General features: G+C 31.8%; 1 protein-coding gene across 1 annotated transcript; it reads right to left on the bottom strand.

Moving 5' to 3' along the window:
• Nucleotides 1-1,552: 1,552 nt before the first annotated feature.
• LOC114714343 (protein EMBRYO SAC DEVELOPMENT ARREST 30-like) lies at nt 1,553-9,856 on the bottom strand. Its single transcript, XM_028899070.1, is given in 14 exon segments — nt 1,553-2,056; nt 2,059-2,323; nt 3,449-4,002; nt 4,662-4,790; nt 4,986-5,076; nt 5,345-5,458; nt 6,159-6,288; nt 6,291-6,400; nt 6,698-6,786; nt 6,870-6,932; nt 7,376-7,383; nt 7,434-7,518; nt 7,663-7,890; nt 9,674-9,856. Coding segments are annotated over 13 exon segments (1,977 nt in total). The 5' UTR covers nt 7,831-7,890; nt 9,674-9,856; the 3' UTR covers nt 1,553-1,885.
• Between the last annotated feature and the right edge of the window lie 9,179 nt (nt 9,857-19,035).

Below are 19,035 nucleotides of genomic sequence, written 5' to 3'. Positions count from 1 at the left end.
AAAAGAAACAATACAATATCTATTATATTTTCTTAATTATTATCCATTCCATCTTTGTAAGAAGATCTTTTACATTCATTATAATTAATTTATTTATTTAGTTTTTTTTAATTTACTAAATTAGTTAAATAGCTCTTTTGTTAAAGATCAAAGAAAATATAATATGTTTTTTCTAAACCATTAGCTTTTCGCCTCGTATCTCTAACCAAATATAAAACTTCCTATTAATTAACCAAATTCATCTAACAAACAAGTTTTATGGGGGATAATTTTTATATAGTACCAGAAATAATTAAATTTTTTTGACAAATGAAATAATTAATTTTAACTAAATTAATTGAGTTAATACTACCTCCGCTTCTTACTATAAGATCTTATTTGACTTTTATTTTGGTTTTAAATATAAAACGCTAATCTACGTTGTCTCTTATATTTATGCTCTTTTTTTTAAGAAAGTCCTTCTAATAATAGTTCTAATCAATACACTTGATTAGCTAGGATATTTTAGAAAGACAATATATATTCATTACAAATAACTAAATTAACTTGTTTCTTTAATCTTCTCAAATTAGTCAACTAGCTCTTATAATTAGGATAGAAGGTAATATAATCTTTGGTCCCTCAAATTTGCTCTCATTTTGGTTTTACTCTTAAATTTTAAACTATAGGTTTTAGTCTTTCAAGAAATAAAATTATCCAAATTTTTATTAAATTATAGGATCAATGTTTTGGATGAAAAAAAACTAAATAGACTAAAACTTATGATTTGAAACTTTAGGGACCAAACGAAAACGAGAATAAATTTCAAGAACAAAAAATTATATTAATCCAAATTAATTTGTGTAAAATTGTTATTAGGTGGTTATAATAAGCAATGGAGGGAAGCGAGTATTTAATTGTTTCTCCTCTTTTTATATGTTAATAAAAAAATGTTTGCGGATCTTGCGCTTTGTCCGCAATCCAAAAAAATAAATCCCAAACTCATGAATGGTTCAGCGTGTTATTATTTTTATATATATATGCACGTAAAGATGTGGAAATCAGATTGGTGGAAAAGATATAGGAAAATTATTATCAGGTTCCAAATAAATAATAGTATAAAATTAATCACCATAAAATCCTAAGTAACGTGAAATTTCTTTTTTGGGTCATTTCTTATGCTTTATTATGAAACTTTTTGATAATTAAATTTATCCACCGAGAGCACATAGCAATTTAGTTAAAAAAATATTTAATAGATTTATAAATTCTAAATTAATATATTTGCTTTATTTTATTCACATTTATTTGATAAAGAAATGTCTTGTATCTTGATCGTGATTTTACTGTTCATGTTTCAATCAAAAGGATGCACATTGAAACAAAATTAATCGAAACGAACATTTATTTAAAATCGTATTAATTGGAAAATCATACGCATACACATACTAGTACTCTAACAGTATAGATAACATTCAAATATCGACAAATACAATTACATCAACAAAAGTGCTGATGCCAATGCCAATTAATTAAAACAAGGAAATTTAAAATTTAAAAATAAACAAAAATCTAAAGCAAATTCAATGGAGCTCCAAGGCACGAGCTAATTTCAACTTTTCTTGTTTCTTTCCGTAACTGTGTATGTAACAACAAAATTGCCGTCGGAATTGCTACGTATGAAAAAGTGTAGAAAAGGGGGTATTTGTTCTTTGTACATCTATGGGGGAAATAAATAGAAAAAGAAATGAAAGGATAAATTTGAATAATCATTTCACTCAGGACAAAGATAAAACTTTTGACACCTATATGGCCTACGCACGTTATCCTATACCTCTTTCATTGAAACACGGCAGAAAAATGAATGCTGTTCAGACTCTAGACAAGTTCTGATATGCTCACCCTTTTAGTCATTTGGATCCATTTCCTCATCTTGCTCCCAGATCAGAGTGAGATTGGTTTTGCCATTTTTATCAGATTCAGGTTCTTCAACAAAATCATTACTCTCATAATCTGGCAATGCATTGTCTTCCACTGTAACCCCTTCTGTACCTGAACCTGCTTGACTAGCATGCTTCTTATCCACTTAGGGCACTCTTCTTCGTCTCCAAATAGGAACCGACCATCCTTACTTTTGACAGGCGTGGCTGAGGAAGTTAGTCTACAAGAGCATTCTGGAAGAGGATGTGAAAGAAACATTGCTGGTTTTGAACGGAGAGATTGCCTTATGAGGCCTTCTTCGCCCAGGCTGTTGTTTAGGTGTGGTTGTACTAGAACTGTCCAATTATGTCTGGGATGGTAGATATTGTCACGGGTGACGTTGAAAAGTTCCGCCAAAATTTTCCTGGGAAACATACCAAGGTAATGTGACACAACAGAGATGTAATAATTGATCAGATCAACAAAGAAATTTCAACAACTGTTACGAGAGTAACATCCATATCTGTCCAAAGAAGAGCATGGTGTGAAGACGTAAATGTAAAGCAGGTAAACATTCATCATTCTCTTCACTTGTAGTGTAGATATGCAAGGAATTTTTAATTATCAATTGACAAAAGTTCAAGAAAAAACCAGACAAGTATGGGTGCTCGTGTAAGGGACAATCATTAACCGTATATATTGCATACAATTGACAAGTATGCCCGCGCGCGCGCGCACAAAAGTGGACACATGTTGTGTTGGTGTATATATGCGAGTGTGCTCAGTATGAGATGAGACTCCACCTCTCTGGAGGGAGCATAACCCCAGCAAGCCGAAAAAAAAAGGAAGGGGTCTGAAGCTATGGCCAATGTGACATAAATTATTTCAGTCAGCGCTAACCTAGTCAATTTTGGTCCATAATAGTTGAAAAATGAGGCAATTGTAATGCATTCAAGGGTACCTCCAATCTATAGTTCCTTCTGGAGGGGATATATTAATTTAATCCCAACTTCCAAGCACAAGTTACCTGTCTGGTCGGTATGTTCTAGAGGAAGCAGATCATAAAGTCGATGTCCCATGACAAGGCTTGAAAAATCTGGCCATCCACTGCCATCATTGTTAAATCCTGGAAAGAAAGCATCTGCTTCTAAAGAAATAATGTAATCGAGCGCATCCCAAATTAATCTGTGAGCTTGCATCCTTAGATCCAAAGGCGCAGGATTGGGCTCTGTTGCAGTCTCGGTAATCCAGCCATACCAGCCTTCTTTTTCATGTTGGTAAATAGGTCTGCGAGTGTGCTCAACGTATGAGATGAGACTCCACCTCTCTGGAGGGAGCATACTACCCCAGCAAGCCGAATAAAAAAGGAAGGGTCCTGAAGCTATGCCAATGTGACATAAATTATTTCAGTCAGCTAACCTAGTCAATTTTGGTTCCATAATAGTTGAAAAATGAGGCAATTGTAATGCCTTCAAGGGTACCTCCAATCTATAGTTCCTTTCTGGAGGGGATATTATTAATTTAATCCCAACTTCCAAGCACAAGTTACCTGTCTGGTCGGTATGTTCTAGAGGAAGCAGATTCATAAAGTCGATGTCCCATGACAAGGCTTGAAAAATCTGGCCATCCACTGCCATCATTGTTAAATCCTGGAAAGAAAGCATCTGCTTCTAAAGAAATAATGTAATCGAGCGCATCCCAAATTAATCTGTGAGCTTGCATCCTTAGATCCAAAGGCGCAGGATTGGGCTCTGTTGCAGTCTCGGTAATCCAGCCATACCAGCCTTCTTTTTCATGTTGGTAAATAGGTCTATCCGGAGGAGGAGGAAGAGGCCGAGGCCGAGGACCAGCCTTCTTCCATTCTTCTTTAAGTTTGTCTGCACTTTTTACAGGAGGTGGTTGGAAAACATTCGGAGGAAGAGGTGCTTCAGGTCCAACCAAGTCAGATAAATCTTTCTCACTGCACAAGGAAGTACGGTCCACTAAGTTGGCAAACATGGCTCGTAGAGGAATTAAAACACGTTGACCTCCAAATGTTTCTGACCCAGCTTGGTAAACAATTGTTCTGGAAGGATAGCCCATTACTCGAAGAAGAATGCCAACCTGCATGCGTTGTTACAACAACAGTAAATCAACATCCCAATAGCACAACTACGAAATGCCAAAAGACAATCTGTTGGTATCCACAAAAAACAGAGTTATTCCCAAAAACAGGATTATTTGTACTTTATTTGTAACAGTAAAATTGCTGGAAAAGGAATGAGTAACTTCTGCAGGTGTTTTAACAAAATTGGACAGATTTACTTGTACTTCATTTGTGACAGTTAAATTCCTGGAAAAAGGAATAAGTAACTTTCTGCAGGAGTTTTAACAACAATGGACACATTTAAGCACACGAATCAGTGAGACAGAAGGAATTCCCACATCATTTGCGGTGGTATCTTTTTTTCCCTGGTTCTTCACAAAATATGTAAAAGCAAAAATACAAAAAGAAAGATAGAAAGAAAGCTAACTCCCTAACCTTTTCTGATTCCAAATCTTGTCCTCATATATTACATGATGGACTAGAATCAGAGACTTCACATGAACTGTGCACATACTTGATTGGGTAATTAAACTAGGTCAGAGATTAGATTATGCATTTTGATATACCTCATGAAAGAGTGCATGTTAGAATTGATGAAAGCCTAGGCATCATGACATTAAGATCAAGCACATGATATTAGATGAAATTTTTTAGAAGATTAGCAACTTTAGAATACCTCTTCAGGCGTAAGAGGACATAAACCTTTATCCCTTTGCAAGTGTGAATCAATATTCAATTCCTCATTAACGATTCTCTCTTTCTTCATCTGAGCCCTTCGATGCTGGATGAGTTCAGTGTGGACATCCTAACATACAGAATGTTAATAAGATAATCAGAAAACATGGTAAGAAGCTGAGTATAGATGATCAAACTTATGAAATATCATTCTAGTAATGCCCTCTAAAACTTGGAACTAACGCATGCATATCAGTGTGGCAATATAGCCCCATCATTCCCAGGCCATACGAAAGAGAAAACATTTAAAAAGAAAGAAAAAAACCTGAAAGAGTTCTGCACAACCATGATAGGCCAAGATGTCTCTCAGTAAACCAGGATGGAACACTAAGAAGGGCTGCCCCAATGCTCTTAACCTTCAAAAGACAGTACAAATCTCTTAGACATTAAATGAAGTAAAGATCTGTGATGGATGGGATGACATGAGAACCACATAAAATCTCAATGGGATGGCATTAGTGACAACATCCTTATTGTTTGGGATCATACAAATACAAAGCATCAGAAACATAAATGCAAAAACAAAAGATATTGAACCGAGCACAGATAAAAAAGGGAGGCTTCTACTTTTACATGTTAATATAGCAAATGGCCATTAATTTGTCAACTGAAAGGCATGCCTACTTGTTAACCATTTGTTGGCCAACAATTTTAATTTCAGGCCGAAATTGGAGTGCGTGGAAGGCAACCCTGCATCTTAGCCTCTGAATCTCTGACAAGCTAGGTGGAAGAATTGATGCTGCAAAAGAGGATGCAAATAGGTCTCAGGCCAACTATAGTATCTTGGTGAATGAAAAAAGTCACAGCCAAAAAAGCATGAAGATCAAAATTCTACTATCCAAAGCACGTTAAAGAAGATGCCTTTGAAATTAGAAAATACACTTTAATGTACCATCTGAAAGGAGGGAAAATAGCAAGGGGAGGTTAGCCCTTGCTTAAAAAGGTGAGTCACTTAAAAAGCAACTTCTATAACTTTCTTTTCCTTCAGTATTTTCAGGGGTCAAAATGTGTTTTCAAGTCCAAATAAGGAATGAATTACTGAAAAGCCTAGGCATCATGATATTAAGGTCAAGCAAATGATATTAATTCAAATTAATCCCTTCCTCAGTCCATTTGTCAATCACGCGACATGCATGGCAATTCGTTAGCAAAAAAGTCAGCTATAACCGATTAAGCACACTAAAAATAGGACAAACCACAATAATCTAATCTCAAGACTCAAGTAAAGGTTAGTGCAAAACTTCCAAGATCTAAAGGGAATCCAAAGATGCAAAATCTGACTGAATTGCCGCCATATGGAAAGTATTTGGTACTGGTGTTAGAAGAGAAGAAGAGAAGAAGAAACAAAAGGCAGGTTCTTATTGAAGCAAGCAACACAATATTCAAGACAGAAACTAAAGTTTAAACATAAATTGATGGTTTCAGAAAATGAAATACCTGCAGACAGCCACCAGCAGAAACTATAAAGCCAATAACCTTTGATTTCTTTAGCTTTGGTAAAACTTCTTCCATGTAGAAGTTCGGAGAAGTTGAACTTTTGAGCTTGAATGTTGGAACTTCATTTCTTTCCTCCTCTCCTTTAAATTGTCGGGCAGAGTCTTCAAAATGATTATATCATTTTTCAGGTATGTTATGAACTGCTCCTCACTATAGATGTAGGAAAAACTCTTGAACTTTGAGCTGAATGAAATGTTAAAAGCACACGTAAATACATATACGTATATATTTTAAGCAAAAGAATGGGGGAATATTTAATAACATAGCAAAAGAAGCTCAATTTTTGACAGAGACTTTCAAGATCGTGCAGCAACCACCAATGGGTTGTATCCCACTTTTGAGAGCGGACTCCCCGCAGGCAACTCCGTTTTGGAGTGATTAATTTGTTATAATTTCAAGACTTTGATCTTGCCATCTGATTTGGAAAAAAAAGAGGGCACAAATGCATACAAATTACTCCTGAAACCTCAGGACACATACCTAATGCCTTTTGATTGAGTACTTTGCTGAATTTCTGGGATGACAAGGGTAGCATTTAAAAGCCTGGATATTGCGACCAGATCACAGATCTGTAAAATCAACAAATTTTATAGACTTAGTATCAAATAAAAACATTTTTTAGAAAAAAAACAATGTATGTGATGAATCATACCGAAGATCTTATTTGTGCAAACCCACCAAAAACTTTCGCATAAATGAAACCATTGTTCTGCTCCTTGGAACTGTAAAGCATAGGAACAATCACTTCAAAACAAAAATATAAAGCATGAAATTCAAAGGAAAGGAATATTGTTGTTATGACAACAGGAAGTACAATTACACTTGAAGATTGTCAAAGATGAAAAGCCATTAAAGAATATTATCACAACTTATATTCTTGGACAACCAGAGAAGCCTCAATTTACAATCATAAGCATGCATCAATTTCTATACTTCTCCAGTTGTATTGATAAGAAAAAATGGAATTGAATGATGAAGTAGGGTTTCCAAAAATCTATTTACTAAGTAGCATCTAAACCTAAAAATTTGAGAATGTAACTTCATTTTCTAACTGGCAGCTTATTTTTGCCAGTAGGAAAAAGGCATAATACTATAGAAGTTTTACCCTTAAAAAAATCTATGTGACATGCCTACTCAACTGCAAATTATGTTGCACACTTTCAGACCTATGACGTCTCTATAATGAACTGCAAATTATTTTGAGCAGTAATATTACCAGAATAGCTGCTTCTAGGGTTGACGTAAGGCTGCAAAGTTTCCAAAGACTCTATGGCACCCCATAGCTTCTTATTCTTTATAACCTATATAATCCCAAGCAAATTATGCTAAAATGTTAAAAAATAAAGTGAAAAACAGGATGCATGAACTTTCAACACGATCAAGTATATTAAAGTGAAAAACAGGATGCATGCACTTTCAACACGATCAAGTATATCTAAAATCACCTGTCTGCCCAATTTGGAAGCGAAATCCTCAGGAAGACCAGTCATTGCTCCATACTGCAATATGCTAACAGTCCAAAATTTTGCTAAGGAGAGATGAATGATGATGGATGCCACAGATAAAGTGATTACAGAAAGAATGACCCATTTTATCTTAGTAACGATTGCCATCTTGGCTAGGTCACTCTACACCAATCCAGCACCAAATGAAGTTGATTTTAGCCGCACCATCTACAGAAAAGTGTACTTTCTGAATGAATTATATAGTTCAATGCTAATATTGGAAAAGTAATATATTGTATATCTAGAATAAATTCTTTCTATGGACTTTGACCCATTTATCTACTTTTGCATAATCCTTTCTTTGATTTTTATTCCATCCTTGAATGCCCAACTTTAATCTGTGTCATGCTTACCAAAAGCCGTTTGGGTTAAACACAGATTTTGCTTATTTAGCATCACATGCCATATTGATAGAAACCAACTGTATGTGAAGGAAACAACAATAATGTAGCTCTTAAATGATTAAAAGATTTGATTAAAAATCCTGTTGTCTGATCCAGAATACAACAACAGTGCTATGCCAAAGGAGGGCAGCCTGAGGCTTCTCGTCTGTTTGTTGTAATGAACTTCGTCAACATCACATGCAAGAAAAGTAGAAGGGGAAAAAGAAAAGCTTGACAATAACTTTCAAGCTAAGAGCAATCCGCAATTGATGGATGAACAACTTGCTTGATATATAAACGAAAAGTAAATGATATTTCAAGAAAAATGTTTTGGCTCAATTCAATATCAGAAAAATAAAACGATATAACAAACTAGAAATTCACCAAATGACCAAACTTCCAAACATAGTATGTGCTGGAAAACTCATGAGCACGTTACAGTAATTAAATTCTACAGTCTGGGTCTAGAATTGATGAAGAGAAATAGGAGAAAGCAGAAGAAAACAAAACCCTTCCTTCCACTAAACCCCTCTCTTCTTAATTCTGATCCTATAAAACCAACCTCTAAATCCATAGTGAGCACAAAATGGGGTAGTAAAAACTAAATAAGGAAGTTGACAAGCAAACTCATACACCCCAAATCAGGATAGGATCTCATAAATGAATTCAATATTGACCTTCATGTATGGTTAAACTTGAATCTCAAAATTTACAATCAAAATCATATATACCCAAATGGATTCAAGATATTCTCAAGCTGTTCATGTACAATGAAAAGATGGCAGATCCAACAACGAATAGTAAATTCATCTCACACAGGCATAGGCAGACCAATGTTACACCCAGTCAGGGCATCTGCCCCCGATGAAATCTTTGAAATATGAATAGTTGATTTCATGCCCTTTTAATTTCTGTTCCAGATACTTCAATGAAGATGCCTTAGTAATAGTAAGCCAATTGACTCGGGCAACTTCTCCAAGGCACTGAAGAATGACGATGATAACACTACTGCAATTTATGATCGTGTGAAAAGTGTTTCTGTCAATAGCTTCTAAATTTACAGACCAATGAGCAGCGGGAAATGATTTAAACTCAAGCTCCTCAATTGCCAGACACAAATGGAGCTAAGTCATTTGCCAGATCATGCAGCAAAAATACCTTGAGAATTTTCTAGATTGATGATAATATGAAGAGATTGATAAACAGCATGCCAATACGGAAAAAATCCAGCATTGCACAACAACACAATCCAAAGCATATAAGTCCCTAGTAATCAAAAGGAAGAGGGCAGAAGTATTAAAACCAATTCCACACCATATAAGCAAAAACTAGTAATCAAAGTCTAAAAGAATTAAACTCAGCGTGCGACTAATCCCAGATTCAAAAGCGTCAATATTCAAACGATTGCATGACCGGATTCAAAGCCAAATTAAAATGAAACATCCAAAACAAAGAAAGAAATGGTGGGACGGCGTCCGACACAGTGTTGACAACCACGCAGGAAACAGATGATGCGGGGAACAAATTCAAATCTAGTATCAAAGCCAGATTGAACAAATCAGTCTCACCTGATTTTGGGAGAAGACAAAGCCCTTGGGTTCGAAGTTCGAACCTTGTTCAATACTTGCCGGAGAACAACCACGCAGGGCTGACAGCGGTGGGCTGCGGCCGACGGCGAGCTCAACCAAGTGTAGAATGCGTGTTCGTCGACGAAGAAAAATGGATCTGCTTCTTCCAGCAGACGACATTGTGTTTTGTTCGGGTTATAATTATTTTTTATTAATTCTTTTCAATTTCTTAATTTTGTATAATCATTCTACCTGTGAATTCCACTGTTAGATCAAATATATTACCTTTTTATTAGATGGCAAAAAAAAAAAAAAGTGAAATGAAGCAATGTTGTCTTATTTATACTACTATGACTTTTTTTTATAGATGTTTAAATTATATTTCCGAGACTCCTTAAAACATTATACTACCTCCGATCCTTAATATAAGATCTTATTTGATTTTTATTTGGTTCTAAATATAAGATCTCAATTTATTTTGTCTCCCATATTTATGTATTTTTTCCCAAAGTAGTCCTTCTAACAATAGTAATTCTAACCAATATATTGATTAACAAGGATATTTTAAGAAAGACAATACCTATTTGTTATAAATAACTAATTTAACTTCTTTCCTTAATCTTCTCAAATTAGTCAATTAGCTCTTATAATTAGAACTAGAGGTAGTACTATTTAAATAAGAACATTAATTTACCCCTACCTCACTTCACCCTTCTCAAGTCTTAATTTTTTTTTTGGGCATACTTCTCAAGTCTTAATTGGAAAATAAACAAATGCCTATTCAAGATAAAAAAACATATAACTGAAAACTATTTATTAAGATATTACTAATTTATATAGAGATTTCAATAGGAAAAATAACAGAAAATTGACAAATAAACTCCATAATGCCAAAGACATCTCCTGAATTTGAGAAATCCTAATTTAGTCCTAAATGACTAATTTGGTATTTATAATTTTGCTGGGCAGTCACCGGAGTTCTGACGACCGGCCGACAATTGGTCACCAGTGCTCCAGCGGTCAAAAACAAGTTTTCTGAAAATTTTTACAATTTTAGTATAATGGTTAACAACTTTTGTAACGCTATTAACAACTTCAATACAGTAGTTAAAAACATATCTTTTGGGAAACTCAACAATTGGTTGCCGAAGCTCTGGCGGTTGGAAACAATTTTTCTCAAAATTTTTACAACTTTAGTATAACAGTTAACAATTTTTGTAACGCTTTAACAACTTCAGTATAGCAGTTAATAACAAGTTTTGCGGGAAATTTAACAATTTCCGACAGCCAGAAACAATTTTTTTAATAAAAGTTTTACAACTTCAATATAGCAGTTAACAACTTTTGTAACACTATTAATAACTTTAGTATTATAGCCACTAACAACAGGTTTTTGAGTTTGTTAACAGTATTACTGAAGTTGTAAAAATGCTACTTTTTGAATTTCCAGAAAAACGTGTTGTTAACTGTTATACTAAACTTTTATTAACCGTTATACTGAAGTTGTAAAAATTTTAAAAAGAAAGTAGTTGTTAAAGTTGTAAAAATGCCAATTGTTGAACTTTTAAGAAACCTGTTGTTAAATGCTATACCAAAATTGTTAATAGAGTTACAGAACTTGTTAACGGCATCACTGAAATTGTAAAAATACTAATTTTTGAATTTCTCAAAAAGTTGTTAACTACTATACTGAAGTTGTAAAAATTTTCAAAAAATTGTTTTTTGCCTCTGGAACTCCGACGACTAATTGTTGAATTTTCCAAAAAACATGTTGTTACTTATTATACTGAAGTTGTTAATAGAGTTACAAAAATTGTTAACCATTATACGAAATTGTAAAAAATTTTAAAAAAATTGTTTCTGACCGCTAAAGCTTCGACAACCAATTTTGAATTTCTCGAAAAATCTATTGTTAACTGCTATACTGAAGTTATTAATAACATTATAAAAATTGTTAACCGTTATACTGAAGTTGTAAAAATTTTCAAAAAAAAAATTGTTTCCAACCGTTGGAGCTCCGGCTACAATTGTCTGTTGGAGCTCCAGTGACTACCGCCACCGCCACTGCTGCCACTGGAGCTCCGGTGATTGGTTAGCCAGTAGGGGTGTTGGTTTTTTAAAAATAATGAATAAAATGAAGGACAATATGATCATTTCAGCAAATTTATAAATGCCAAATTATTCACTTGTGACTAAATTAGGATTTTTCAAATTCAGGATATGTTTTTGGCATTATGAAGTTTATTTGTCATTTTTCTGTCATTTTCCATTTCAATATTTAATTACAGGAAAAATAGTAAAAAAAGACTGTCTAAATAAAAAAATGACAAATAAGGACCCATGACAATATTAATATGAGTTTTGACAATAATTTTTATAAATCGGCTCCTGTCTGTAATTTTTCTATTTCAAGATTTTTTTTTACTATTTCCCCTTCATTATATCTATTTATTAATATTATACGTGTATGTTCTGATGTATTACCGTCACTTGTGTAAAGTTGCTTCAACTAGTAATAGAGAAGGGCTTTCTTTGGACAAGTAAGCGTTTCAGCCTTTCAAGCTTCAACTAGTAATAGAGAAGGGCTTTCTTTGGACAAGTAAGCGTTTCAGCCTTTCAAGTTTGCCTCTGGCAAGATTCTGGACATTTGTTAGAGTTTCAGGACAAGATTATGAAAAGAATTAATTAAGTTAGTTATTTATTACAAATGTGTGTTCATCTTTTTAAACTATCTTTTTTTTTAATTATATTCATTGGATACCTTTTGGTGGTAACTTTTTACAATCGATACTTTAAGAAAAATATGAGATAAAATAAATTGAGGTTTTATATTTAAAATTAAATTTAATCTCGCAACTAACTCTTATATTAAAGTCCAAAGATAATATTGTCTTTTTTTCCTTGAATTTTATATTGTCTTATTAAACGTTACAAAACAACAAATTATATTTCAAAATTAAATTTTTAAACGACTTAAAAAAATCAATATTCATGTAGAATAATAATAATTCATCCTCAGTTCTCTTTAAAAACATATCAACAAATTAAAAATCCGTGCCAGGCCATTATCCTTTGTCATGATTCTCCAATAGAAGAAAGTAGACCCACTTGGCAAACACGAAAACATCGCATGAGATAATTCAGCGTTTCTTGTCAAATTTAGTTTTCATACATCACTTATGAATATAATTTTGAGCTTAAAGAAACTAATAATAGTCCAAAATACTACAAAGTCTTGAAATTTGAATTCTTTATTTTTCGAGTGAATGAAATTTCAATTCTTTAGTCATAACTCATAAGTAATGATGTTATAATTTTGAAAATATTATGTTCTCATGTAATAAATATTAAACATGAAATGATGTTGTATTTATCTTGTTAAAAGTTAATATCTATTAATTGCATACAATTAAATTGATATTTTATAAAAAGAAATGTGAGTTTCTAAACATGCACGTTTATTTTTAAATAATTTACTTTATAAGCATTCTTATATTTAATAATTGATTCTTTTGTAACTAAGGATTACAGATTACAGATTACTTTCCAGTATATATTTTTTTAACATTGATAAAAATATGTGTGAATCTTTTTTTTCTCGCTGAATTAATTCTTATACCTCATAAGGAAAAATTAGCCTATAAGATTAATTAACCATATAAACCTAAGCATCAAACACATAAGATTCCTTTCATTTCACATATATGGCGTGCTTAAACTGTCAAAATATTATATATGGACTACACGTCACGACTCACGACTCATTGTGTGTGTGTAAGTATTGTTAATACAATATATTAATTGTGTTCGTATATAGTATTATGTCATGCAAGTAACTAGTCAATCTTTCTGTGCGTTTGGTCAAAAAAAAAAAAACTTTCGGGTGTGTGTGTGTAAATGGGCATCCTTTTCTTGAAAAATTATATAACCCCACCCTTACATATATATATAAATATATATTTATATATATGTTGATCTTGATATTTTGGTCTTAAATATAGAAGGTACCTAGGAGATTTATTTTGATATTAAATATAAGAATTCAATTTATTTTATTCCTTGAATTTATAATTTTCCTCAAACTACCCATGTTGATTGCATATGTTAAGAAAGTTTTCATTAAGGTATAATTCCAATGTTGATAATTAAAAAGGGTATTTTAAAAAAAATCACAATTATTTAATAAATAATCAACTTAACTGATTTTTTTAATATCTATAAATTAATTGTTCAGCTCCTATATGAGATATCACAAGGAGTAAATGGATAAAATCAAAAACAAATTATCCAAGTAGGGTTTCAAATAGGAAAATAATCAGCCAAGTCCTAATCAAACACAAATCATCATTTTTACTCTAACCTTTTTAATTTTATTGAAAATATCTTATTTTATTTCATTTGCATTTTCAATACTCAAAAGAAGTTATATATAAATTAAATCTGACCAATCTGGATCAATTAATTACCTAATAAAAATATTATAAGATCATCAAAAACTCTCTCAACAAGTATTTAACAAAGCTACATCTTCAGAGCTCAGAAATAGATGCGTGTAAGCGCATCTAGAGGTGGTGATAAAACGTTCAATGAACATAGAAACCAATGAAAAAAAAGGATGATATTTTCAATGTGTGCGTGGGGCTCTAATTTCGTACGTAGTGTGAGTAGACATTATTATTATTATTATTATTATTATTATGGAAAATCAAATTCCTGGCTTTATACCAAGCAACCTAAGATTATTGCTTTATAAAGCTAAGCATAACAATACTTAGCCTACACCGTGTGTGAACGCCTACGGTGCTCATAACAATTAGTATGCTTCTAATAAAGATTTGTATACTTATTCGTCTTTGAAATTAAATAAAAGCCCTTCAATTTTTCAAGCTTATCATGGTGCTATCCTTTGCATGCGTTATCCTCTACTCACCATTAAAAGTTAGAGGTTCAATCATTTCATTCTCTTTCTCCCTGTTTCAGTCAACTTCTTTAAATTGATCCTCTTCATAATTTTAATTTTTCCTCAATTTGATCGTTAATAATTATGATTTTCTTTTTTTCCTGAAAAAATTAGTCTTTGGTGCTGACCTTTTTATAATTCATTAGTGTTTTAAATTTTGATTATCCTATCGTGTGCTTTTTAGTGCTTTAAATAGTGAGAATTGCAATAAAGTCTTAAAAAAATATAATTACTAAAAAGTTCCGATGATAACTGAATAGCCTGTAATAATAAGTTTTAGGATAGAAAATGACAATTTCTCACTTGTTATTTTTTGTAGCTATTTCCTTTTTTTGGGATTTTATTTTAATTCTCTCCTTTAAATATGCATCACACAAAGGAAAAATAGATAAAAAGTAAATTAATTAACATTATCTACATGCATATGCATGTTTGTGTAGTTCAAAATTGGATATTAAGGTGAACTTCTAAATTATATATTTTGAAGTGCTAAAGATAGTGACCAACCCAACGAAGAATAATGAGAGATTATTTAGTGGCATATGTATGAAATAATTTATTAGATGGCCCAAGGCAACCCATATATTATCTTCCTTTTGTCTTTTAAAGATAAAATATTTTAAAAAAAAAAAAACTAAAGTAGTGGCTTCTGGCTAGTGGCCACGGCTAGAGAGATGCAAATACATTGCATGTACACGCATATCCATTAGAAATTTCATTAATACTCTTTCGGTTCTTAATATAGGACCCAATTCTTGATTTGGTTTTGGTCTTAAATATAAGACCCATTTCTCATATTTATCAATTTTCTCTAACTTACCCCTATAGATACTCTCTCACCCATAATCAAGTAGAAGTGGGAGAGGGGGTATTAAGAAAGATAATTATGGTATTTTGGGAAAAATGTGTTACTTTTCTTATAATTAACTAACTTACCTAACTTCCTTAATCTAATCAAATTAGTTAAATGAGTTTTATACTAAGGACCGGAGGAATAGTTAATAATTTTCGTAAGAAGACGGTCAATATCACATGATAATATATTCTTAATGTGAAAACCTCAAAAAAAAAAAAGGAAAAATGAAAAGAAAATTTGTGTACGCACACACAAAAAGTTTGTGTATGTACACACATAGACATTCTTAATTTGCAAAGTGGATGTTTAAGTGGTGTCCTCAGCTCTTGGACTTGCAAGACATATATGACCTTTCTGTTTTTTTAGATAAAGACAACATCATGTGCATATGTTGTTTCTCTCTATTGAGTGCGGAGTTAGGTTTGTGAGCTAGTTTCAACCGTCTTAATTGATGTGTTTGAGTTTAATTGTGGCCTCTCAGGTTAGAAGCTCTCATTTTATAGACTATCTCTAATACTTAACATGGTACTCAGTTGATTAATTTGAAGAGAGTAAAAAATTAAATAAAATTTTAAGTATTTATATTTATTGTTTTTTGTAAACTAATTTGATTGATTTATAAACTAATATATGATCTAAAATGATACACATAAGTTTTTCAAAGATCGTGTAACAGATGATATAATTAAGTAATTTATTTAGTTTTTTTTAGCTTCCTCAAATTAGTCAACTGGATCATAACGGTTAGCTAATTTGAATTTATGTATGGAAGTTCCGCATCAAATAAAATTGAGCTTATTTTCAGTATACAATGCTCCAACTCAAAACTTGAAACTCAAGGAGGGAATATGCTAAACCATTACTACATTGCTTTCACATTCTGAGGGTTTTTTTTTTTTTGGGTCCAAAATTTCTTATGTAATCATATAGTGCATTAGTCGATTTTTCAACACAAGAATGATATTAGAGATACCAATTCGAGATGACTCATTGAAAAATCATCACATACCACACAAACCATTAGAATACCAAAAAGTTATATTGACCTTTATACGAAAAATATTATTCAAATTAAAAGCATGCCACTCTATTTAGATTGTGTATCTGAAAAACGTATATTGGCAAACGCAATCATTAGGCACAATTACTACTCTCTTTTTCATAGCACACAAAAATTTAATGAAATATCGCATCAATGGGGGAGAATGTAAAAATAATAATAATAATTACTCCTCCGGTCTTTAATATAAGACCCAATTCTTGAGTTGGTTTTGGTCCTAAATATAAGACCCATTTCTCATATTTATCAATTTTCTCTAAATTACCCTTATAGATACTCCTTCAACCATAATCAAGTAGAAGAGGGAGAGGGGGTATTAAGAAAGATGATTATGGTGTTTTAGGAAAAACGTATCATATTTTTTATAATTAACTAACTTACTTAACTTCCTTAATCTAATCAAATTAGTTAAATAGATCTTATATTAAGGATCGGAGGAGTAATATAGTTGCTATATGTTTGTTAATAAATGAATAATAATATATGAGGACTATCACATCAGATAACACACAGAAACACTTTGAGAAGTCATAAAAGAGTGATCAGAATCAGATTCAATGCATCGTGGCGGAGAAGAATGTCAAATGTATGTTTCTGGTTTGTCTCAGAAAGTAGGTCACACCATGGACCACAATCAATTATCAACGTGTCTCTAATTAATGTTCTGCCATTTCATAACTAAGTCGTCGAAATTTGCAAATGTGGCTATATGCTTTGAATATTTATTACCATGTATGATGTATAATTTAATCAAAATCATATGTTGTGCTTTCTCAATTAGCTTGAAATTTATTAAACTTAAATAAATAAATTATAACTATATAATTTAACTTTGTATAAAGTTTTAATTTGGTCCCTCAACTTTAAAAAGTATGTTTTAGTCCTTTAACTCTAAAATTTTTTTAAAAAATAATAAGATTAAGATTTTAAATGTTGATAAAATATTCTCAAGTACTAACATATGCATTAAGTTTAATTTTCAAAATATCCATTATTGTTATAAAAAATCATTATTGAAGCCTAATGATTTTAAGGTTAAAAGACCAAATGTATGCTTTTTAAAGTTAAGAGACCAAATTGAAACCTTATATAAAATTAAAAGATTAAATATATACTTTAGCCTATAAAAATTCTAACAGGTACTAACATGCGTTGATAGCCAGTGGAAGGAACTTTGGTCGTTTGATCGTTTAAGCATGAAGTTTCGAGTTTGAGTTTATATGAACACAATATATAACTATATATATTGTTGTTATCTATATCTGTTGATGTAATAATTAAAATAAAATAGGTATACTATAATTCAAGAAATGTGAAATTAATAAAACATCAATTTTACATAGAGAATGGCTAGAAAAAAATCATAGTTAGTGAATGGATATCCCATGTCAAGATATGACTGTAATTTGAATGGAGAAGAAGACCATTAAAAAAATTTCCTTTACACGGCTCTGATGTGATTAAGAATGCCAAAAATATTGAGACAATTTGAGTGATCTAACGTGGTGTTGTTCTCAAGAATTGATATCTTCTTAACTTGTGCTAATTAGTTGATAACATTTCATATACAATGTTTTCTATACAAGAAAAAAGGCATAGGTATTGAACTTAAGCAATAATGACGGCCTAAATTGCATAGCCATTTGGGTACAATGGGGGCACAAATAAGGACAAACATTTAGAATGGAGATAAGCTGAATTCGTAAGGCACGTTGGGAACACTGAAGAATAAAATGATGCATTTGGATGGGCAACCACAAACGAGTTTGGATTCTAGCTATTATTTACTCAAATAAATTATTGAATAAGATATTTTTAAAGAAAATATATAGGGGAAAAATTGAAAATTATCAAACAGTTAAATGTTCTTCTATTTGATTTTCTCTCCGTTCGTTCTTTGATATGTATAGATTTATTGGACCATAACATCACTTGGGAGGATTTATGCCATGATAGCGATTTGACCCTTGCGACTACAGACATTCCACTAAGCTCAAGTACATTTCTCTCCCTCTCTTGTCTCTAAGAATCTTCCATTTTTCAGGAGAGAGAAAGAAAGAGACCACTTCTAAAGCTAGTGTGTGTGTATATCTTCTCATCCCTATCCTATTTTTTTATAAATATAAAATATAGAATTTATAAAAAGTTACTCATCTGCTATTTAATATAAAAGCTACTTAAATAATTTATGTAAGTTGAGAGAGTCTAGTGAATTAGTTAATTAAAATAAATTTGACTTAGATCTTCACTAGCTAGAATACCTATGAATAACATTAGATTATATATTAACTTATAAATTAGGTAATTTTGTTTAGAGAAATATGATAAATATAAGAGATAGGATTGATTGAGATGTCATATTTATACCAAATTTAACTTCCAAATAGTTCGTATTTTAGGGACTAGAGGTAGCATATGATAAATAAATTATTATTGTAAATAGTAAAATTCACTTCATTCTATATACATAATGCACAAAAAAATGT

Source organism: Neltuma alba, unplaced genomic scaffold (assembly GCF_004799145.2).
Source record: "Neltuma alba isolate B1F8T4 unplaced genomic scaffold, ASM479914v2 tig00011499_pilon, whole genome shotgun sequence".
In the NCBI taxonomy this organism is placed as follows: Eukaryota; Viridiplantae; Streptophyta; class Magnoliopsida; order Fabales; family Fabaceae; genus Neltuma; species Neltuma alba.
The sequence above is the reverse complement of the archived record's forward strand: the minus strand, read 5'-3'. Positions and strand labels throughout refer to the sequence as shown.